This window comes from Cercospora beticola, chromosome 5 (genome assembly GCF_033473495.1).
Source record: "Cercospora beticola chromosome 5, complete sequence".
Taxonomy (NCBI): domain Eukaryota; kingdom Fungi; phylum Ascomycota; class Dothideomycetes; order Mycosphaerellales; family Mycosphaerellaceae; genus Cercospora; species Cercospora beticola.
In genome coordinates this window covers 3,105,310-3,128,540 of record NC_088939.1, presented here as the reverse complement: position 1 = coordinate 3,128,540, position 23,231 = coordinate 3,105,310, and the positions used below count along the sequence as shown (strand labels likewise).

Below are 23,231 nucleotides of genomic sequence, written 5' to 3'. Positions count from 1 at the left end.
AGACCTCTAATGGGCAAGTGCATCTATCACCTTGCATAAACTACAGTGCATGACACAGTTTGTCACTGCATATATACAACTAGCTAGTCAAACCTGGAAGAATCTCGGCACTTTTGCCTTACCATGTTGGGCATTGAATATAATTTCATCGCTTTCCGGCAGGCGCCTTCGACGCTTTCAGAACATTGAACGGCCGATGCGGAACAGACGTTTCTGGGACCAACACAATGTGAGGTGTTCCAGCGACATGTGTCGCCGGAGATTGGTGTCATAACGAACTATGGCAAGTACTTTCGGCTCGAAAGCCGGCTCCCTCCACTCATAGGCATCAGCACTCGACTGGCCTCCACCTGTATGCAATACAACAACATCAGTCTGGAATAAAAACAATATGCGGAAGAGTCAGAACGCTTTTGCACCGAACACCGTACCCAATTCAACCCGTTCTTTAACTTCTTTGCAGAAGCGCAAAATCCCGAATAGATTATCCATGAGGCTTGGCCAAAGCTAAAGCCGCAAATGCATGTCGATAGATCCTTTCCTATCAGCTACTGTTGGCGCGAAGCAATGTCTCCTGCACACGGATTAGCGGTGTACTTACCAGGATTATGCTCATATACGTACCCGAGCTAGCGGGTCCTCCTGGTCAGCGGTGACTATCGCTGGACTCTCAAGGCCAGCAGGTCCGTTGTCTGTCTGTCCTCTTGGGGTCATACCAGGGCGTTTCGGCGTCATCAGTCTGTTGTGATCTGGGCTAGCATCAGAAGTTGCATCTTCGGAGAGGATGGAAGACCGGTTGTCGGATTTCCTTTCGAGTAACGCACCACCGAGAGTCGCACATTTCAGTATGGTCTGGATGAGCTGATTTGGTTTCAAAGGCTTTGACAGATATTCGTCCATCTGTGCTTGGATGCATTTTTCCCGGTCGCCAAGCATGGCGTGAGCTGTAAGCGCAACGATCGGAGACCGCGCCAGCTCGTGCTGCTTCTCATACTCGCGGATATTCGCGGTTGCTTCGAAGCCTCCCATGATGGGCATCTGCACATCCATGAGAACAACGTCAAAGCGCTTCTTCTTGATCGCCTCGAAGGCTTCGAGACCGTTATTGGCGACGGTAACCTTATGATTGTGCTTGGTCAGTATCTTGACTGCGAGCTTCTGGTTGACGGCGTTGTCCTCTGCAAGGAGAATGTCGAACGTCCTTGTATGGTCAGCTGAAATTGGCGCAGCTCGGCCCTCGAGAGCGGGTACCAGCGCGTTGCCGAGATCAATCGGCAAGCAAGGCGTGGTCATATAACTGGAGATACCATTTTCGAGTGCCGTCTTGAAGTTGACCGATATTGCGGGAGCGAGCATGACGATAGGGATGTACTTGAAGCGCTCCAAGCTTCGAAGTTTCTGTGCCGTGTCCGTGTTATCAACGATAACACAATCGTACTGGTCCTCGGGGCTGAGCTCGGACGGCGGCGTCCTGCCGTTGCCGACAACACAAGGAACCAAGTCCAGAGCTTTGATGCTGGCCGCAACCTGTTCAGAGTTGTCAATGAATCCGTTGTCCACAAAGAGCACGTTGTGCTTCCGGTATTGCTGTAGCTGGGGCATGACCCGATGCACATCAGGATCGCCACGGCGGACCACGCAGGTGAAGAAGAATGTACTGCCAGCACCATACGTCGACTCGACCCACATCTTTCCGCGCATAAGAGTAACAAGTCTTCGCGAGATCGACAATCCAAGGCCGGTACCACCGAATTTCCGAGTGGTGGAACCGTCGGCTTGTTGGAAGGTGTCGAAGATGAGATCTAGCTTGTTGGAGTGGATCCCAATACCAGTGTCAGCGACGGCGAACTTGACCACCACTTCATCTTCGGCGCATTCCACGGATGTGTCAGAGAAGATCTTGACGCGAACTTCTCCATGCTCGGTGAACTTGATGGCATTTCCTGCCAGGTTGAGGATGATTTGCCGTAAGCGGAATGAGTCGCCTACGATGTAGTCGGGAACTGAAGCGTCGGTGTCGTAAATCAAGCTAATGTCCTTCTCGTTGGCGCGTACTGCGAGAGACTTGAGACTGTTAAAGACCAAGCCTCGCAGTGAAAATGGCTCCTCCTCCAGGATCATACGATTGGCCTCAATCTTGGAAATGTCCAGAATGTCGTCGATGATGGTTAGCAAGCTGTTGGCGAGGGAGAACACGATGTTCAACATGTCGCGCTGGTTTTGTTCAAGCTCGGTATCCAGTGTCAATTGAGTCATGCCGATGATACCATTCATTGGCGTGCGGATCTCGTGCGACATATTCGCCAGGAACTCGGACTTGGTCTTGTTGGCTAATTCAGCAGCTTCCCTGGCCTGGTTGTTCTTTTGGATACTTTCTCGCAAGTTGAGCACCATTTTGTTGATCTTGTTCTTGAGCTCGTTCATTTCGCCCGATGCTTCAACGTTGATCATCTTCGTGAAATCGCCCTGTCGCCCTGTCAGCATATGAAACGCGTGGAAGACAGTTTCAACCATACCTTCATCGCAGCATGCGTGATGTCAGCGAATGCTCGCACCTGTGAAGTCAAGTTTTGGGCCATGATGTTGACGTCGGTAGTGATTTCTTTCCAGCGGCCGGTGATGCCCTCGACTTCGGCCTGACCACCCATCTTGCCATCGACACCGACATCACGCGCGACCCGCTTCACGGCCAATGACCACGCATCAAGCCTCGTTACCATGTCATTGATAGTGTCTTTCAAAGTTTGGATCTCTCCTTGTGCGTGGACTTTAATCCTTTGGCTCATGTCTCCTCTTGCGATGGCCTGCGTGACGTCCGAGATGCTGCGCACCTGGCCTAAGTAGAGCACAGTAGTCAGTGATCACGTCGACGAAGCAAGCTGAAGCATCGACATACCAGTCAAGTTGTTCGCCATGGTGTTGACATTGTCCGTCAACGTCTTCCATTCGCCTTCAACGTTTTCGACTCTGGCTTGTCCTCCAAGGACACCTTCCGTGCCGACCTCTTTGGCTACTCTGCTGACCTAGGTGCCGAAGACTATTAGCGGAGCTTGGAATAGGCTTTTTCAACTGCCTGTCGCATACCTGTGTGGCGAATGTTCCAAGCCTGTCTACCATGGTGTTGATGGTGTTCTTCAGGGCCAAAATTTCTCCCTGAACCTCAGCCTGCACCTTTTTGGTCAAGTCTCCCTATGAAAATGTCAGCATCATTTTTTCTTGGTCTTTCGCAATCCCACGAACCTGTGCTACTGCCGTGGTGACTTCTGCGATCTCTCGAACCTGTGTTGTGAGATTCATCGCCATGCCATTCACGTTCTCGGTCAGGTCCTTCCAAGTGCCCTCAACTCCGTGCACGGTTGCTTGACCTCCTAGTCTTCCTTCTGTTCCGACTTCACGTGCCAGATTGGTCACTTCTGCTGAAAATTGTCGCAATTGGTGTACCATGCTGTTGATCGTTGTCTTCAGTGCCAAGATTTCGCCCTTGCACTGTGCCTTGACCTGCTGTGTGAGGTCACCCTTGGCGACAGCTGTTGTGACCTCCGCAATATCTCTCACTTGCGCGGTGAGATTGTTCGCCATGGCATTGACGTTGATGGTAAGATCGTGCCACATGCCTTGCACTCCCTCGATCTGGGCTTGTCCACCAAGGATTCCCTCAGTGCCCACATCACGAGCCACACGCGTGACCTCTGTGGCAAAGGTTCGCAACTGCCCCACCATTGCATTGATGGTCTGTTGTAGCTGGTAGATTTCTCCTTTGGCGGGCCTTTGAATCATGCGACTGAGATCACCTTGGGCGACTGCAGTCGTGACCTAGACAGGGATCAGTATAGCTGGTGGTACTGGGGCTAGCTCTACGACGTACCACAGCAATTTCGCGCACTTGGTCGGTCAGATTTTGGGCCATCACGTTTACTGGGAGCTTTTAGCGAGTAAGCACGCAATACTTTCGATCGCAACATACCATTCTGGGTGAGTTCAGACCAGATTCCAGCAACGCCAGGCACAACAGCCTGACCACCAAGTCGTCCCTCTGTGCCTACTTGCTTTGCCAAACTCGTGACTTGACTTGCAAACTCCTGCAACTGGTCCACCATTTGGTTGATTGTATGCTTAAATCTTGCGATTTCGGGATCCTTTTCCGTCGCATGGATAAGCACCTTCTTGCTCAGATCACCGTTGGCAACTGCCGTGATGATAGTGCCGATTTCTCGGAGCACTTTCTGGTATGTTGCGTTGATCTGTGCATTCTTCTCAATCTCTCGTTTCAGCTGTTCTATTGACTGCGAGTTCCCAAGTGTGTCAAGTGCTGCGCGGGTCGCAGTCTGCTGGTGTGTGAGTTGGGCCTTGATGCCATCAATAAACTCTTTCTGAGTCTTAATCTCTTGCGCTTGCTGGTCGATGTGTTCCCGCAGTACAGTGAACTGCTCCTCGGTAAGCTGCCTCGTGTGTGGCTCGCCCTCGTTCTTGGTCAGCAGGCTGTTTACCCATGATGCCGAACGCTGCCTAGGGTTCAGAGGGTTGAGGGCAGAAGCCTTGGGAGATGACGCATCCTGAGACGGGAATGCTGACGACAAAGGCTCGTTGGGGGTGATGGGTAGGGAGCTGACACCGCTGTGCGCTCGCGCTTCGAGGAACTGGATGCGCGTTGCGAGATTGGTGAGTTCACGCTCCAGCGTGCGCTTCTCGATCGTGTCGTCACCGGGCAACGTGATCTTATTACTCTTGATGCCATTGGCGATAGCGGAAGCCGGGAACGATTCTGCATCGAGGGGCGTGTACTGTTTGGCGAAATTCGACAGGATGCTGGCCACTGCCGCCGAGGTCTCCTCGTGCGGCATTTTTGCAGGTCTTTGAGCGCGATGTGGGTGGCTAGCCGGCGGGCATGGCAAGCGCGGCTGCTCGAAGGGATTCTTGCGCTTCGTCGTGATGGTGGCTGTCGTCACAGCGTAATTCGACGCGGGATGTACGTAGTTGCGGCCGGGGGGGCGTGAATTCTCAGCGGTGTTCAGCGATAGGCATGTGACTCTGCTAGGACTGGCGGCGGGGGGCTGTCGTTGTAGGGGCGGCGTAGGGACGGGCGGCGGTGTTGTCGAGATCAAGACGGAGATCGCAGGTGGTCGCTGGGACAGTCGGTAGGCTCGGTGTGCAAGTGGGCCTCGCGAGCGAGAGAGTATGGCAGGGATTGTGCTGTCCCGACCGAGACCAGGTGATGGAGCTGTTGCTCAGGCAGACGGGCGGGCGCGTCGAGCTATTCCTCTGGCATGGCGTCTGTCGACACTGCACTGCACGGAGACCTCGCCGCTGCTCTGCTCTGCTCTGCCGCACGATTCAGGACGGCCGCGGGCATGCGCTGGAGAGCGTGTACCTGCAAGAACGACGATGTAGTGGGACGTTAGGGGAAAGTAGCGATCCGTCAGGGTTCGGCGCTACAGAAACGCCACTTGAACAATCTTATTAGCACGCTGGGCCATCTGTGCATCGTCAGGCGCAGACGACGGCAGACAACGAGCAGTGACGATCGTGACGGGATCGAGGACCCTCGCAACACACGACAAAGAGACCCTCGAAGTGCTGTTTGGTCGCGACCAAGCCTAGCTATTTCAGTTTCCCCCAGGGAAAAACGCCTCCCGTGGCCGCGGTTCGAGTTTGAAGTTGATCGCATCTGTCTCCCCTTCGTTCGGTTTGCCGCAGCTCGCACATATTCCCTCGAGTCCTGCGCCAACCAACGGCGGCGTGGAGGTACAGGAGCACATCTTCACCCATGCTCCTGTGACAGGACCACACCCACACTTTCACACCCACGCGCACGCGTGCCCACCACCACCGTCACGGTCACGGCGGATACGAGGCGTCCCAATCTTTGTGACGTCGGTTCCAATTTAAGCCCGTCTCTCAATATTCTCCAGTGCAGCCGATTTCCGATATCCCTTTCGCTGAAGCATCAGCAACCGCCCCTCGTTAAGATCTGAAACTGCTCGCTCTTCCTCCAGAGTGAAATCCGGCAACGTTTCTCGACACGCGGACACCGCCCTGTGGTTTTAAGCAACGGATGGCTGTGTGCTGGCGCTGCAGGGCTTATTCCCTGCAGCTCTAGCTAGAACTCTGAAACGAACTACGCATACACACTAGCTTTGCTAGTATTCTGCAAGAAATAGCATTACTTTCTTATGCCGGCAAGCATCCCGAAGTGTATAGAGACAATGAAGCGGAAACATTTGCACGTTCACAGGCATTCTACTTTGTCACACCTCCCAGTTCTGAGTGCTGTTTCGTAGCCGCACGTGATCTTTAGCCTAAATCACCCACTGATCCATTACTGTTCGTGGTTGTCGGACACACTAACCTGCGCGGTACCAGAGGCGTGGAAGATTAAGATGTCGGGAAATCATATCTCGAGTGTTGCGATGTTAGCTTCAATCTCTAAATACGATGCTGAGATAGAAAAATGGCCGATGCTGTCCCAAGCCATTGGCCCATTGCGGGCTTTTGGACTACCAAGAAGGGGTGTCTAGAACTGTTGGGAAGGCCAGGAAAGAGGTTGTAACAACAGCCTCCCTGCGCATCGTCCTCTTGACCCAGCTAAAGTCTTAGCTAGAACTTAACCTGCTAACGACATCAGCAAGATCTAGATTCGTATTCGGATCTCTGCTTAGCATCTTGCTGAGCGGCAGGAAAGAGATGGCTAGTGAGAATGAGGCCTGTTTGTGGGTTTCAACTGTGTTAAAAAAGGTCAGAGATTACGGACTAAGCATAAGTGGATGAGGGTCAGACTGAATAGTTCTGGGTGGAACGCTTTGCAAAGCTCTTGTTTCTGGTCGTTCAATACTTTCGGCCGAAGGCATGTATTGACGGAGTCTTCTGTGTTTTAATAAAACCGCGCACACATTTGGTGAGTGGTGAGTGGCCAAGGCCCTGCAGCTGTCTGGCTGTATCAATCTTCGGACTCGATTGACAGCCTTCCAGTCACTCCTTGACTCAGCATGTTGTATGTGGACCGTGGGAAGACGCAAGTTTGGGCAAGAGTCGTGAGCCGCTTGTTCGAGCGCGCAACCTACACCTTTGATCTCTTGTTTAACAGCGAATTTTTGCAAGCCCATTTTTATACCGTTACATCTAGGGATTCTCGCTCCCGTCATTTTTTATTCCATATCCATGTGTTCCCCCAGCACACCAATAGAACTCTGATAATCTATGCCTTCACCGCAGCGCCCTGTTGTCCGAGCCATGCATCATGTATTGCATGTGCATCGTCTACCGGTCCTTCTTTGGCACACTGTCTTGTGGCGAGACCTGGTCACCGAGGCGGTTGTACTCGTCGCTAAGACCCTGGCTCTGCTTCTTGAGGGTCTCAATGTCCTGATCGCGCTTGGCCAATTCCTTCTTCAGTCGTGCGATCTCGCCAAGACCACCAGCCTCGCCCAAGCCCGAAGAGGTCTTACCCTGACCACCTCCTTCGTAGCTCTTGACCTTCTCCTCCAGGCGAAGGGTGTCGAGAATCATGACGTAGGTTCGGTTGAGGATGAGCGAAAGGAAGAGGGTGAATCCGCAAAGGTACATGTTGCGCTGAGAGTAGAACTTGCGAGCCTGCACCTCCATGCGTTCGCTGCCTGCCACAACACTAAGAGCTTGTCAGTTCGTATCTCCGGGAGCGCAATCATTGTCGACTTACGCAGCGCCGCCGGCTCCCTGGTTGTATTTGGCTTGAGCCAGCTCAACCTGGACGCGATAGACGCGATTGACGCTGTCGATAAACAGGATCAGAATGAATATGAATGTGATCTGGTCCTTGTCAACTCCATGTCACTGTTTCGAGGCTATTTGACCGACCTTTAATCCATATTGTAGTTTTGCGACCAGTGGGTTCTCCGATATGAAGGTGAAAAGGCCGCGCTTGACCTTGAATGGCAGCGGAATGATGAGTGTCATGAACACTGCCATCTCGAAGACAAGCAGTGCAAAGACCTAAAGAGGGTTGTCAGTATGTGCATTGAGGCAACGTGGCTGGTAGCTCGAAGTACTGGAGCGTAGATGAGACTAGGCATTGTGGATGCTGTGCTGGCTGTTGGGCGAGGAGAGTTTGAGGAAGGTAGGTAGGTAAACAAGAGGGACAGGTGGTAGCTATATCAAGTACTCACCAGACTGTAGTAGAGCGTCATGGTTGCGGAAGAGCTGAGCTAGTATGCCCACTTCTGGCTGGAAGGGCGGTATGGACTTGGGAGGCTCGGCGCAGCAGGCAACCGTTGCAAATAGACGTCAGAAGGTTTGGAGAGGTCAAGTGGATCGTGAAGTATTCCAAGGTGATGTTTCCTGCTGAAGTGGGATTGTAGGAAGCTCCAAAGGAAAGGCAGCAAGGTTGTGTGAGATGTTTAGGAGCACGAGGAACTTGGACGCGCAAACGTCACTCGCGTCGTCACTTCCCATCAGTCCCCACTTGTGGCGCTGTCTGTGGCTGGTGGCTTCCGCTGCCGAAATCCATTGGCTTGGAGCTTCAAAGTGAAATTGAAAATACCGCTTTCCACTTGATCGCAACAATCTACCAACGAAGTCGCCAACGAGCTGCCAGACGCAGGCATTATGGCGGATCCAATCAACCCTCTGGAGCCGTCGCAACAACTGGCTGCGGGATCTGAGGCCACACAGGGAAGCGCGAATCCGCAGAGCGAAATTCTACCTGGCGACTCAGCCACTACCAAAGCCGAGAAGATCGAGCGGCACGGGGACTTGAATGGACAGACGCATCTCGGAGAAGATTTCCAGGAGTCTCCGCGGAAGAGAGTCAAGGTTGAACACGACAGCTCCGCTGTCAATGGAGGACCTGACGTACCAGTCGCTGGCGAGATCAAGAATGAGACAGCGCCTCGGCCAGAACGACAGAAAGGCGTGGCACCTATCAAAAAGGAATACCTGATCGATGTCTCGAGTCTGCAGTGGACAAATGCTTCGTACGATGACGATGCTGCAGAGGCAGGTGGTAAGTCAGAAGTACAACCCGTAGCTGGTCGTGGCGGCAAGAAGAGCAAACAGGGACAGAACAAGGGTCGCAATTTTGGAAGTTCGCGAGATGCAATTGCTCTATGCAGGACCAGGCACTGGGCGAACGAGTTTGATCCTGTCAATTGCCCATATGGAGATAAATGCAGGATGGAGCACGACATTCGCAAATATCTGAAAGAAGGTAAGCGAGAAGACATGCAAACGTTCAATGGCAAATGCCCGATCTTCGAAACCAAGGGAAAGTGCAAGGACGGGTGGAAATGTCGGTGGGCTAGCAGTCACTCAAAGGAGATCGACCGAGAAGACGGGCGGAAGGAGCTGGTGCAAGCACACAGCGAGGGGAGCAATGGCAACCAAGGTGCGCCAGACCAGGCTGCAGATGAAGATGAGCAAGACGGTGCTGGAGTCGTGAATGTTTTGAGTAACGCCGACAAGATCACTCTCCGGAAGAAGAAGTGGCCAACTCCAAAGTCGGAGACATATTTGAAGTGGCTCAACAGCCAACTTGGCGAGGACGGGAACAAAATCAGAGAAGATCAAGAAGAGAATCGTGCGATGTATACTGAGCCTCCACTTCGTCCATCGGAGAAGCGACGCATCTACTACGGACCCGAGACACCGGTATTGGCACCTTTGACCACCCAGGGCAATTTGCCCTTTCGCCGACTCTGTACAGGGCTGGGAGCTCAAGTGACATGGTCGGAAATGGCCATGGGTCTTCCACTTCTCAATGGCGAGAAAGGAGAGTGGGCTCTTGTCAAGGCGCATGAGTCCGAGCTCGTCCCGCCTGCCTATTCCCCAAAGGATCCAGTCAAGGATTATGACAACAGCAAGGACATCCGATTTGGCGTCCAAATCGCAGCAAATAAGCCGTGGCTCGCTATCAAGACGACTGAAGTTCTGACAGCGCTATGCCATCAACTTCGAGCGATAGACTTGAACTGCGGGTGTCCGATCGATCTTGTCTGTCGTACTGGTGCAGGTTCTGCCTTGCTCGACGCCCAGGGGAAGCTGGAGAAGCAATTGCGCGGAATGAACACCGTATCTGGAGAGATCCCCATCACAGTGAAGATCCGCATGGGCACGAAAGACAAATATCCAAATGCAACCAAGCTGGTTGAAAGACTCATTCTCGGTGGACAAGATGCCCAGGATGCGAACCTTGGACCTGCTGGCGTGGCGGCTATCACCCTCCACGGACGCTCTCGACAGCAGCGATACACCCGAGAAGCCAACTGGGAGTACATCGCCGAATGCGCCAGCCTAGTGAAGCGACTCAGAGCTAAGGAGGCGGATCTTGCCGATACCGTTCGAGAGGCGGATGCCCGAGATATGCCGAATACACAAGATGGACTGCCGTACTTCTGTGGCAATGGCGATATTCTTTGTTTTGACGATTACAACAACCATATTCAGCAGGCCAACGTCGACAGTATTATGATTGGTCGCGGTGCCCTCGTCAAGCCGTGGATCTTCGAAGAAATTAAGTCAGAGCAGAACATTGACAAAACTGCATCTGAGCGCCTTGGCTACATTGAGCAGTTCTGCCGCAATGGTGAGTTTCTGGCACCACTTTTGTGTGTTTTGCGTGAGACATTTGCTAATCAAACGCACCGCGCTCAGGTCTCGAATATTGGGGAGCAGACGAGATGGGAGTAGGCAACACGAGACGTTTCTTACTCGAATGGCTCAGTTTCAGCTGTCGTTATGTGAGTTTCGCTCCAATTCCCATGGAGCTCTATGCTGATAACACAGGTTCCGATCGGTCTGTTGGAGCACATGCCACCCAAGTTCGGCGATCGGCCGCCAGCATTCCGTGGACGCAACGACCTTGAGACTCTCCTCTCCAGTGCCAATTATAAAGACTGGATCAAGATCAGGTGAGGCGTAGCGCCACAAGTCCACAGTGCGACCGACATGCTGACCAGGCGCAGTGAGATGTTCTTGGGTCCAGCCCACAAAGACTTTCAGTTTCAGCCAAAGCACAAAAGCAACAGCTATGAGATCGAAGCCGGTAAGTTGTGGTTGGTGTCTCACGATAATGTAGCACAGAGCTTCGCTGACCTTCATTGACCATACAGAGGGCTGATAGGACCATGTCGCTCAATCGAGTGCAATGGCGCCATGCTCAGCAATTGCAGCTGGCACTTTAGATAGAAGCAGCCCAGGCATCGTCATCCATCCAGCTGACGAGACATACCGGCCATGCGCATGGTGACGATGTGATCGGATTGCAGGCACGCTTTGGCGATGTACTCGGGCAGCATGGCGTCTTGAGCATCTCCATTCGTCAGAAGAGCGAGGCACAATGCATCTACAGCACACCGGTGAAAGCTGCTATCCTCCAGTAGCATCGGCAGCCACTATTAGTGTCCTTTTGTTTGGACAGAGACTTGGTTGTGCTGTCAGCACTCAGAGCTCACCAAGTGGTCACCTCGAGGTACACAAGTGGATGCGCATGAGATCCGCGACCACAACCATGCCTGACCAGGCCTCAGCATGGGCGGCTCAGTAGCGACAGTCGCCCATCAGGCAGGGATTGATATCGCCATAGTCGTGAAATCTAGGACGACTGGCTGACAGTCTGTTGAGATGCAGTTTGTCCACACACGGCGCATCGAGGAGGTTGGTGACGAAGGTCCACGCAGGTCCGAAAGCGGGAAGCGATTCGTTCACCGTTTGGTCCGTGTGCTTGAGATCTGGTAGGGATCTTGCAGACGTTGCACGCTCGTTTTGCGCCTGTTGAACATCCGCTGGGCTGGCACGGGACGGTGGAATGGAGGGGTAGCAGGTCCAACGTCGCGGCCAGCCTATCAGTATTATCTCTTGACTTCACCACCATGGCTTCTCTTGTATACTCCATCAACTTATAAAGAGAACAGCGCGCAGGTCCGGGGCGATGCGGATCTGATAGGTCGTGCGTCGGGATCGTCTACCGGGATTTGTTTGGCGGTTGGCCTGGAGACCCTGTAGTGAACTCTGTCCAGCCACTGCTGCTCCGCGCAGGCGATCAGCGCTGGATGTGTTTCACCGTCGTCGTGCTACTGCGCCGTGTTGTACTCCTCGATATTGGCAATCCTCCCACACTTCACAGTCCTCCGTGCCAGCGCAAACGCAGCCGGTGCAACGCGCAGGGCAGCAGCGGGAGCGGAGCTCCGTTCGAGGGACAAGAAGCAGGCAGGTGCATGGCAACTAGCTTCGAGATAGCGTGGAACAACGCATCGCAGCTACTGCACCTGGCACCGAAGGAACTACGCCGCCGCCGCTGGTGAGCATCGATCTGTTTACTCGTCCACCGTCGAGCAGACCGCATACCATACCGTCCGCCGCCGCATTCACCACCGCACCCTCGCTCGCCGCCCAACCGCGCGGATTCGTGCTTACTCGTCCGACGAGCAACCTGCAAGACGCACTTCAACGATCCCTGCTTGTGGCACCTCGCCGATAACTCGACCCGCCACCGAAACAAGAAATCCATTGCAACTGCCCCCGAAGCGCTTGCAGCCGACGCGGCGCACGTACGACGGCAGCGCGCAGGGCAGCATCTCCGCCCCACTGGCAAAAGTGATGTGTCGTCAACAATCGCTCGCCTGTGTCTTGTTTGCATTCTAACATGGGCATCGACTCGCGCCGTCCGCCGCTCCCCGCGCCGACTGAGTCCATGGACGAGAACGACACCAGCGGAGGAGATACCGAAGTGGCCACCAACGTCACGTCGCGCACCGACAAAACACACTACACCATTCCTGAGGACGGCCGGCCCATCACCATCTCGACCCAGAAGGTCACCGCCGGCGGCAAGGGAGGCGGCATTGGCAAGCACGGGCGGCAGAAGAGCCAGACAAGCTTGCTGATTGAGTATTTCGAGGCGAGCAAGACTGGCGACAAAAGCCGCAGCAGGCCCAGCGTGCGGGTCAAGGTCACACCGAGTTCCGCGAAGAAGGGGAGAAGTGGAGGGGACAGCGTTCAGATCACTTCCATCGGTGGTGACCGCAAGCCTTCCTACACGAGGAGAATTCCGCTGCCGAGCGGCAAGCAAAGTGAAGCCACCGAGCTGAGTGCGTCTTCAGATAGCAACGTCTCTGCGCATCCGCCAGTGGAGATCGAAGTGCTCAACAACAGCGACATTTCTCGACCGGATAGGTCATCGCGCGGACTGATGTATGCGCCGGTCGAATCAAACGTCTCGTCCATGCCGCCAGACAGCATGCTGGAGGGCGAGAACTCCGTTCTGGAGAGCGACCTCAGCTATGACGATACGACAGCTGCCAAGGAAACTGCGTATTTGAGGGCGCCCCGGAGGACTGGTAGTCAAAGCAGGACCAACAGCCGAGACCGCATTGCGCAGCGAGTCATGGAGAAGCTGGGTGCCACTGCGACCACACCTCGAAAATCCAGTCGCTCGAGCAGCAGAGATTTTGAGGCCGAAGGGTACACGCGCGACCGCCGGCGGTCATCGAAATCACAGCGCTCCGAAGATGACGCTGTGACTGGTGCCGAGTCGAGTCTCCTCTCGAACAGGAGCGATCGTTCTTACCGATCCGGCCATTCTCAGGCCCGCAGCATGACTAACAATCCGAAATTGTTGGAGATGGTGGAGGATACGATCAAGCGCATGATTTTGCCCGAAATCAATCAGATGAAGGAGGACCAGAAAATTGACCGCAAGCTGCACAAGTATGATGACAGTCGAAGTGGGTCGATGGGGGCAAGCAGTACAAGCTTGGAGAGGAAAGTTAGCAAATCTTCGAGCACACCACACCTGGTATCACGACCAAAAGTGGTGCTCAACCGCGATGGAGACGACCCAGGCGTGGTACTTTCCAGAGGAGATTCGGAGCGAGTCAAACATCGCAGATCCAGCCGCGAGCACTCGGATCGACCCTCGACAAGTCGCCGTTCTTCTGGCAGGCATTCTCGCGAGGGCAGCTATGAATCAGAGGACAAGCTGAGGAAAAAGTCGAGCCGGAGCACAAACGGATTGCGGGGTGCTGCAGCAGCAGGTCTTGCAGCAGGTGGTGCTGGTGGTGCACTTACATCCGCAGCATTGAGGCATCATGACTCTCAGGGCGATCTTAGTGAGCGACGCAAGAGACGATCCAAGTCAAAGAGCAGCCGCAGCCGGTCAGCAAGCATTAACGACTCCGTTGAAGAGACTTATACCAAGAAGGAGAAAGTCCCTGCAATGCCTCTCGCAAGCGCAATCAACGACTCAGATGTGACTCGCGATAGCCTACTATCGTCGAACAACGACCAGCCCTCTTCTCGAGATTCTGCAGAGATACGGACTCCTATCAGAGAGGTATCTCGTGGGTCACTGGGTGATGGAACCTCCCCTACTTCCTCCCGCACACCGACTAGGCCAGTCTCGAGACAAGACAAGAACCTCGGTATGAGCCACACAAATCTGCATTTGCAGAATTCGCCTTTGAATAGTCCAGCCCGCGAGAGTCCTGCCAGTGTGAAGAGTCCCAATGGCGGCATATCAAACAAGACGCGATTGGCAGCACTTGCTGCAGCTGGGCTCGGGGGAGCCGCGGCCGCTAAAAGCATTGACAGTCGACATGTGGATGCCGATGGCTATGGAGACTCAGCACCACGGCGGCAGCTTAGCAGCGGCAGTCCGGTGCAGAGCGTTTCGAGCCTTCGCAGAACGTTTGAGGATAGTCCGCTGATTCCACAAGGGCTTCGACCAAGGAGTGCGGCGTCACATTCGTCTGTTGACCGTTTGCGCGAAAGTCAGAAGTCACCATCGTCGCTACGATCGGACTCAGCGCCAACGACGCAGAGGCTGGCTCAATCGGCGAAACACTCACGCGATGTGAGCGTAGAAGGGCGCGAAACTCCTGTTGAGAGAAACGATGCTGCATTCTGGCGTGAAGGAACGGGCACACCTGGAGCCGAAACTGCAGATGAATGGCTCGAACGCCAACATTTGATCAACGACCAATACCGCGACTCATTGGCAACGAACCGCGATTCGTATCAGACGAACCCATATCCCGAGGACGCGAAGCGCTTCACCATGTACACAGACGATAGCTATCTTGACGAAACTGGAGAGCATGACGAGCAAGGGCTTCGAGACATCGACGGTGGTGGTCTCGCGCCCAACTATGTTCATACTCCAGTGGCGGTGGAATCTGCAGTAGCGTCACTCATGGAGCCGTCCACCGTCAGCAGCCATGTCATTTCTGCCACCAGCAGTGCTGGCAAGTCCAATGGCGGCAGCTACAGTGATCGGATGGCTGCGCAGCTGAAGGAGATGGGCCAGGAAAAGTCGCCAATATACAACGGTTCGACAATGAGTGAGAACATCCCCAGTCAAGATCGGTGGGCTGCCATAAAAGGGCATGCACGTAACCTTTCCGGACAGTCACCTGCTCAGAGCCCTGTGCGCGAACAGCGGATAGACGACAAACCCGTTATGACTGCCAGCGGATTGCCGCTCGCGGAAGACCCAATGCCGGAGATTGGCCATTTCGACTCGCAGTCAGATCTGCAGACCAATCCATCAATCATTCAAGGACCACTTGGCGGTGATGCAACAGGAAAATCCACATGGCCGTACACGCCGGAGCCTGAGAGCAATCGCAACAGCACCGAGCAGAAAAATGGACTCAGCAAAGGTGCCATGCTTGCAGGCGCCGCAGCAGGCGGGGCTGCAGCCATTGCAGCAGCTCACGCTGGCCGCCAGCCTAAGGTCGAGGACGACCGAGATTTCGAAATCGACCGCGAGGCCACACCGACCGGCCGCTCGTTCCGAGACGAAGGCTATGCCACCGACGGACGGACGCGCTCTGGAGGCGGGATCACACCTAAAGCCGAAGTCTATGGTAAGCAGGACCTGGAGGAATACCACCGTGCCATGGACGCTCAAGACTTGGGTGACGATGACCCATTCTCCCCTGCTTCCGCAGACCCGAGACACATGCGACAAGTTAGTGGCAACTCGCACGGTATGGATTCGCCTCTGTATGATGCGTCCACGGGCAAAGGAATGGACCGGATAGAGTCGAAAGACATCGTGGCTCTTATGGACCACTTGACCGTGCGGGATGCTCAGCGCAACGCGCGCGACACGGAAATCTTGGTCACCCTTGTTCGCAGCGCAGCGGAGATGCGGTCTTCTTTCGATGAAATGAAAAAATTCATCGCGGAGCAGGACAAGTTGATCATGCAGAATACCGATCGTGACGCAGAACTCACTGCACAGAGGGTTCTTGGTGGCCCTCGTCCGCAGCCAGTGCCTTCGCCTCGGACGCCTCGTCGGCAAGTCAACTCAGAAGAGGACATCCAGCAAAAGCGCAAAGGTGTTCTCAGTCGCGCTCTCAAAGGTCTCACGGGCGGCAAGAGTGCGAAGGATCTTGCCAGAGTTGAAGAGATGCTTATGCAGATTTTGGACAACGTCGAAGATTTGAAGTATCAACAGAACCAGGGCGCACCGCTCAACCGTTCTTTCACTGCAGACAGCATGGATACCTACGAGAACATGCGCGCCACTCAAGATTCTGGCTACGAGCCTGAGGGACAGGCAGGAACATCGAGCACGCCCAGTCAATCGGGCCACTTTCCGATCACACCGCGTGAGAAGCAGCAATTCCACTCTGGCTATGACGGGCGCCGTGGCTCGGACAACCGCGTGAGCACTGTTCTCGAAGAGAGTGATGATGAGTTGGAGCCCCATGAAGCACATGTACTCAATCACCAATTCGAGAATAACGAACGACTGTTGACGCCTACACAGGAGCGACAACGCACTCTCGGGTTATCCCCTAGGAACACACCCCCACAGCCCAATGTGGCGACCAACAACGACCAAACTCCTGAGAAGCAACGTAAACACAAGAGCAACAGCTCGTCGTTGTTCGGCATGAGTGTGCCCAAGATATCCCGATGGTCGCGTACCACAACCTCGTCCGCAGCGCCGGAACCAGCAACGCTCGACAGTCCGAAGCAGACCCAGGAGCCAAAGAAGTCGTTCGATTCCTCTCGATCCTCCTTGGACGATTACGATGACGACAGGTCTTCTTTCCGCTCGAAAGACACCCTTCCACGGAAGCAGAATGCCGGACAGTACGCAGAAACCCGGAGCATGCGTAGCCAAGCGAGCAGCAGATTGACACGGACTCCATCTCCTCTGATACCCTCCGAGGCATCCGCCAAGCAACATGCTTCGCAAGGATATGACCCGGCAGACTCGCCCGTCCAAGAAGACGACGAGGCACAATTTGACGACCCTAAATACCAGGCTCACCGCAACTCGCTGCTTCTGCAGCATCCGCAGCCAAGGCAGGGCACAACCTCGCGGCACCAGAACACATTGGAGTCTCAAGCACATTCGTTTGACGACCCCGCAGGCACAAATTCAGACCTCTCACAGCGGACTGTAAGCGACTTTGACCCATCCGCGTGGGGTTCGTCTGGCACGGCGGGGCTGGCGCGGCATCGCCTTACACAAGTGGAGCCTCTCAGCCCCGTGAGCCTCAACCATCAGGAAAAGTATGGCAATCGCAAAGATGGCAGTGATGCGGACCCACTGGTTCCACAACAGAAGCCTGCTGTGCCTCCCAAGATCAAGTACGATGATCCGGAAGAATGGGAAGAACCGCAATACAGCAACAGCGGCTTCAGCAAAGGCGGATATTACACTTCGCCATATGGCTCCGGTCATCTGCTAGAGCCCATTGAGGAGGTGCGATACAGTTTGGAGACTGACAGTGGGAGAAATGTAAGTTGATCTGTACCCTTCACAGCAATAACTTGAGCTCCGAGGTGGCTGCATTGGGGAGCTGGTGCTATGACGGACTCTGCATGAAGAGAATGTACTCAGGTGGAGCCAGTGCATTATCATGCGGTATGCGAGACGAATGCTAACCTTTGTTCCACAACAGATGTCCCCAGATCCGCAGGTTGCTTCTGCCAAGGCTGTTAACATCAACAGTCCTGCTCGAAAGGGCTTGACGGGCCCTAGACCAATGGGTTCTTCGAGAACTCCGAGCAATAGCAATACTGTCAAGCCAGCAGCGGATCATACTCCAACGTTCAGCGGCACTGTGAGGAGGAAACCTGTTCCCGGAGCACAAGGTACGAATTCGGTCGAGAGCCTTTACAGTCGCTTTGCGATGTGAGGCGTTCAAAAGGATGCGAGGATGAGCATTCACTTACACGCGACTTTAGACTCGAGGGATAGTCTGGACAGTGAGACGTTTTAATGCTTGGGTTTTCTTGCTGCATTTTTGGGATAGCGAGCGAGCAATCGCTGAGGACTTTGTTTATTGTTGGAGCCCACCAACGACGACGATATGATGATGACCCAGAAGCAGAAGCGAAGGAACCCAGAAGATTATATGATATTGGCAACACGACCATGGAAAGGAAAGCGGGAAAAAGCGTTTTGTGCAAGCGAAGCAGAGATTCGTAGTGTGTACCTTTTTCTCCGATTGCTTCGTTCATTGTTGATGGGGAAAATGGATAGAGAGACTTTTTGTACAATTTTGCATAGCATGCGCGCAGCAGACATACACAGCTGTACATATCAAGTTGACGAGGGCGACTTCGCACGTGGTGGTCATTAAAGTAGTCCAAAATCACTTCTTCGGGAGCTTCGCGGGTCTGTTCATTCATTCTTTTTCGAGAGGCCTGGCTGGCCCGGCAGGACTCGCTTTTCGAGACTAATAATCCTTGCTACGATCTTTGAGTCGAATATATTGCCCTCTCCCGCGAGTACGGAGGTTGTTCCGAGATGGGGATTTTCGATGCATGCTTCGGAACGATGTTGTTATCGTCGCTTGTAGTTGCTTTGTTTCCCGTCAGGATCTAGTTGCAGTCCTTAGCGTTGTGTAGCGGTGTAGCAGTAGTAATAAGTCATCGTTTGGATTACTGTGGCGGCCTGCCGAGTTTACATGGTTTGCTGTGGCTGTGCTGGTTCAGTTCTTTACGGTACTTGGTAGTTAGTTGCCGTTCTCACGGACATCCTTCCTGCGATAGTGGAGTCTACAATTCGATGATCTTGACTCAAGGAAGTATTGGAGACCTGGTATGTCAACGCGTGGGGGCTCATCACAATTCTATCAGTTTAATCCTGGGGAAGCATCAGGAAGAAATTCGATGGACGACGGTAAGGGATCAATTGGAGCACTCGCCTGTGTCAGAGTCAGTGCCAAACCGCCCACATTTGTTTGCACCTGCAGCAATGAAGTGAAGCGGGAAATTTCATGTGAATGCACTTTGCTCTGGTTGAGAACCAGGACAGGCGTGTATTGGTGAGACCAGGTCCAAAGCTTGGTGCAGACCTTCCTTGTCTATCAAATTTTGCTTGAGCGTTGGCCGAGATATTGGTATTCACAGCCATCACAACATACCGGACACGAAGATGCCGCTGCTGGAGGACCTTGAGTCGTCTAACAACCCGGACTTGGATCAGCGTTCCTGGTCGCCGTGCTGCGCTGCCAGCCCATTGGACATACTTGGTTTAATTCAAGGCTTTGGCAGACTTCGACGGCAATTGTTGAACATTGCACTTCCCGAAGTATCTTGCGGCACATGCCAAATTCGGCAGAGATATGGCTAGTCGTTTCGTGTGTGGGAAGGAAGGGGCAGATCTGCATTGGCTGGAGGCATTGGTGCATGATATTTACAGGGACGAGTCTGCTCAGCGTGACTTGTCGAAGTCGCATGGCATCGTTGGTTTCCTCACAGCGCTTGGTTGTCCACTCACGTAACTTGCGGGCCAGGTGGATGTATGGATGTAACGCCTGGACGAGTCGATAGTACAGTCTCGATCTCTCAGTGCCAAGGCTCCATACATCACTCATGCTTGGATCATGTTGAAGCTTATGTATTTCCGAAGCGTGTTACGGCCCAAGGCACCATGTTCGTTGCTGAGGGCAAGCTCGTTGAAATTCGGCGGTGTTTCGATGGCAGGAGCATCTTCACGGCTGCATGATGGCTGAAGATTCGAGAGGCCGGGTGCCAGGCAGTTGGAAGTGGATATGTTGCGTTGGCGTTGTGTGCACATACCTTGACCAAGCGTGGCCCTCGAGGTGGGCAGTTTATTATTTTTCCATTTGTCGAGGCATTACTTTTCAGGAAAGCGAGATGTCCCGACCTGAGCCCGGCGCGCGCGTCCACTGCAATACGGGGCGGCGCAGGCCGGCGACGAGGTTGCAAGGGAGCTGTGGGCGAGAAGCAGGCGAGGCAGGGCAGATGAGCCGGCGGAATTGTCGCGACGACGACTGGGATGCAGCATGAAAGCGCACACGCCAGTGTGTAGTGTGGCTTCGTTTTTTTTTTTGTTTTGTTGGAGCCGTTGGTAATGCAGCTCGATTTCTGCGCCTGCTCGCATGGCCGTCCGGATCGGGGTGCATCGAGATTTGGCAGCGGACAGCGCAGGAGCAGAAGGAAAAACGTTTGGACAGCGCGGCGAGCACGGGTGGGTTTGCCGTGAAGAAAATGGGCGGGTGCCTCCACTGTACGGAGTTTAGGCCGACGCTGCGTGGTGTCGGTGCTGGTGAGTGAGTGGTTCGAGCAGCAGCAGCAGATGGGCCAGCAAGATGACGAGCGCGATGGCGGGCGAGAAGCTTAAATGCTGGCATCGACGACCACGCAGCTGATCGCAGCGGCGCGTGGTGCGCTAGGCATGCCCGTCGACGCTGCTGCTTCTCCGTGGTGCATGTCGTGTCTGCTGCTCTCTCCGGCGACTGGCCTGTTTGGGCGCGCAGGACAAGATTACTGTGGCCCGAGAACCCCCCGCCGCCAGACGCTGGTCGCGCGGCGGTCTGACGCGACGCGGTGCGAAGGGCGAGTGCGCGGGCGTGCCGGCGGGCAGCGCGGGCGCGACGAGAACAGTCTCAATGGCAACGCTGGCCTCACGAAAAGGTGTTGTACAGAGCAGAGCAGAGCAGTAGCAGTAGGGCAGAGCTCGGCGGGGCACGGCGCCGGCATCACGCGATGCCCCAGAACAGCAAAAGCAGCAGCACCAAAAGCAGCGGCACTAGCAGCAGCAGCAGGAATCATCATCACTGCAGCGCCGCGTAGACGAGCCACGACGTGTACCATCGCAGCAGCTCGGCGCCGACGTGCAGTGCGGTGCAGTGGGCAAACGCCCTCCACCAGCCACCGTGGCTCCCTCTCGCGTGTTGGTCTGCGTAGGGAAGAGAGTCGGGCGAGGTGTTGTTGTGCTGTAGTCGTCCGTCGTGCTCATCGTCGGCCCCGTCCAGCTCGAGATGATGACTTCTTATTTTATATGCGCCCCCAAGCGGTGCTGTCATCTGCCATCCATGGCCGCGAGTGGCCGTCTGGCTAGCGGCAGCGACCGAACCACTAACTACCGAGCCTGCGTGCTGCTCTCCATCTGTGCACGGCGGTCTGTGGCGTTCCATCTCAGCGGACACGATGAATCGGCGATCCAATAACAGCCAAAGTAGGGACTCGAGCAACGCGGAAAAGAAGGCCCTTTCACCACCTTCTCGGCTGCTTGTCCGGAACGTGCCTTGACACTTCAACTCACCAGGCGCTTCCGTACACCTTCAGCAGACGACAAAAAAGACTCCCACATGGTAAGCGCCTGTCGGCTACCATCCTGAATGTCCCAACCAGGACATTCTCGCCCGCTGCTTGCAGCTCGCACCTCGTCCGGCGATGCCTCCAAGGATGGCGCCAGCAACTCCAACAACTCCAGCGCTCCTGGACCGACGAGACCCCCGAGCGGCCGTCCCAAGCGCACCCTCATCGAAAGCGCGTGCTCTGCTTGCAGGCGCAGAAAATCTCGAGTAGGTCGCTCGCCCGCCGCCCTCTCGTTCTTGCCCCAACCACTGATCCACTAACCCATCTCAGTGCGACGGTCTAAGGTAAGAACATGATGCCGCCCTCGGATCGTGCCCGTCACATGCTCACATCAACCTGCAGGCCATCTTGCTCGAGATGCCAGAATCTTCGCACCGAGTGTCAATACGAAGCAGAAGAAGGCGAGAGTCGCTGGTCCGCCCTTCGGCGCCGAAATCAGCTGCTCGAGCAAGAACGAGATCACATCCGCGAGTTGCTCGCCTTCGTGCAGACCCGACCAGAAGCTGAGGCCCTGGACATTTTCCAACGCATTAGGACGAGCTCATACGACGACATCTTCCTACTTCTGCGGCAAGTGCGTGATGGCGCATATGGAATCCAGCCCAACATGCAACAGCACTTGCCTCCTGGACCCCCGCCAGGCAATGCCATCGACCACCGACTGCCTCCTATCCAAGCCATCTTGGAAGTGTCATCGCGCCCGGGCGTCAATGGTCCCGCGCACGCTCATCCCAATCACGCCCACCTGGCCCACAGCCACTCCATGAGCTCCGAGGAGAGTAGGAGCTCCTCCATCCCGGACTACCAGCAAGCCGGAGCACCTCACATGCTCTCGACACTGGAACCGAGTCCACACCAGGCTCGTCACCAAACGGCGCCACATCACTCCACAAATACTCCGCCGCTAATTGGGCCCAAGCCCAGTCTGAGCTCTGAAGAGAGCACAGGCTCCGTCAACTCGAACACCCCAGGGTTTGGTATGGATCCTTCGAAACCGTATCAGACTCCATGACTATATGGTCCGCATCACAACATGGAGTTTGACGGCCACGACTCAATAGCAGCGGGGCACAAAAGGCTCAAACTGGCACCAGAACTCTGGACAGCAACTTGACGACAGCTCGGCACACGACGGCGTTCCACACGTGCACAGCTCTCGCAATTCACCAATAGTCTGGGCGGAGTGAACATGCACTCGTCAGCTCTTCGGCTGCGCTTCCGGACATCGCTGCAGCAGCCTGCAGCATGCCAGCAGAGCTTTGGATTTCAACAAATTAAGTCAGTGCTATACGACTCTCCCAAAACAACTTAGACTCTCGGACGTGGCGCCTGCAGCTGGGAACCATCGGCTCGCGAGGCGCACATCGAAAGCGGGTCCGCAGGATGCCAATACTTTTCCAACTCCACCTCTATCGCCGCCGTCAAGAAACAGTCTCTCGGATCGCGCGCCGCTTTTGACGCGCTATGCTCACAAGAGCACTTGTACTGTTCATCACTCAACTGACTGCATGTCTTCCCTAACGGGAATTGCAAGCCGCGAGCAGAACCACAGTATGTGCGCATCATCCGTCATCTGCACGCATGTGAACGAAGAGAAGAAAAGAATTGGGGGACACAAAAAAAAAAAAGGGAAACGAGTCATGCGGCGCATGTACTAGAAGTCACGA

General features: G+C 54.7%; 5 protein-coding genes across 5 annotated transcripts; 3 read left to right on the top strand and 2 right to left on the bottom strand.

The window, feature by feature from the left end:
- Positions 1–544: 544 nt before the first annotated feature.
- On the bottom strand, positions 545–4,841 carry RHO25_008498 (uncharacterized protein; the record flags this gene model as incomplete). Its single annotated transcript, XM_023600635.2, has 8 exons — positions 545–574; positions 625–2,466; positions 2,517–2,836; positions 2,897–3,023; positions 3,085–3,189; positions 3,241–3,813; positions 3,866–3,915; positions 3,965–4,841. The coding sequence occupies 8 exons, from the start codon at positions 4,839–4,841 to the stop codon at positions 545–547; spliced, it is 3,924 nt and encodes a 1,307-aa protein (XP_023449233.1).
- Positions 4,842–7,254: 2,413 nt separating this feature from the next.
- On the bottom strand, positions 7,255–8,159 carry RHO25_008497 (uncharacterized protein; the record flags this gene model as incomplete). The annotated part of the gene is made up of 4 exons (XM_023600633.2): positions 7,255–7,621; positions 7,673–7,782; positions 7,831–7,965; positions 8,139–8,159. 4 exons carry the CDS (start codon positions 8,157–8,159, stop codon positions 7,255–7,257), a joined length of 633 nt encoding a protein of 210 aa, XP_023449117.1.
- A 418-nt stretch (positions 8,160–8,577) lies between these two features.
- On the top strand, positions 8,578–11,086 carry RHO25_008496 (uncharacterized protein; the record flags this gene model as incomplete). Its single annotated transcript, XM_023600632.2, has 5 exons — positions 8,578–10,552; positions 10,621–10,706; positions 10,753–10,877; positions 10,932–11,011; positions 11,079–11,086. 5 exons carry the CDS (start codon positions 8,578–8,580, stop codon positions 11,084–11,086), a joined length of 2,274 nt encoding a protein of 757 aa, XP_023449116.1.
- A 1,524-nt stretch (positions 11,087–12,610) lies between these two features.
- Positions 12,611–18,212, top strand: RHO25_008495 (uncharacterized protein; the record flags this gene model as incomplete). The annotated part of the gene is made up of 4 exons (XM_023600630.2): positions 12,611–16,693; positions 16,745–17,728; positions 17,892–18,084; positions 18,178–18,212. The coding sequence occupies 4 exons, from the start codon at positions 12,611–12,613 to the stop codon at positions 18,210–18,212; spliced, it is 5,295 nt and encodes a 1,764-aa protein (XP_023449114.1).
- Positions 18,213–21,651: 3,439 nt separating this feature from the next.
- Positions 21,652–22,576, top strand: RHO25_008494 (uncharacterized protein; the record flags this gene model as incomplete). The annotated part of the gene is made up of 2 exons (XM_023600629.2): positions 21,652–21,770; positions 21,907–22,576. The coding sequence occupies 2 exons, from the start codon at positions 21,652–21,654 to the stop codon at positions 22,574–22,576; spliced, it is 789 nt and encodes a 262-aa protein (XP_023449113.2).
- Positions 22,577–23,231: the final 655 nt, after the last annotated feature.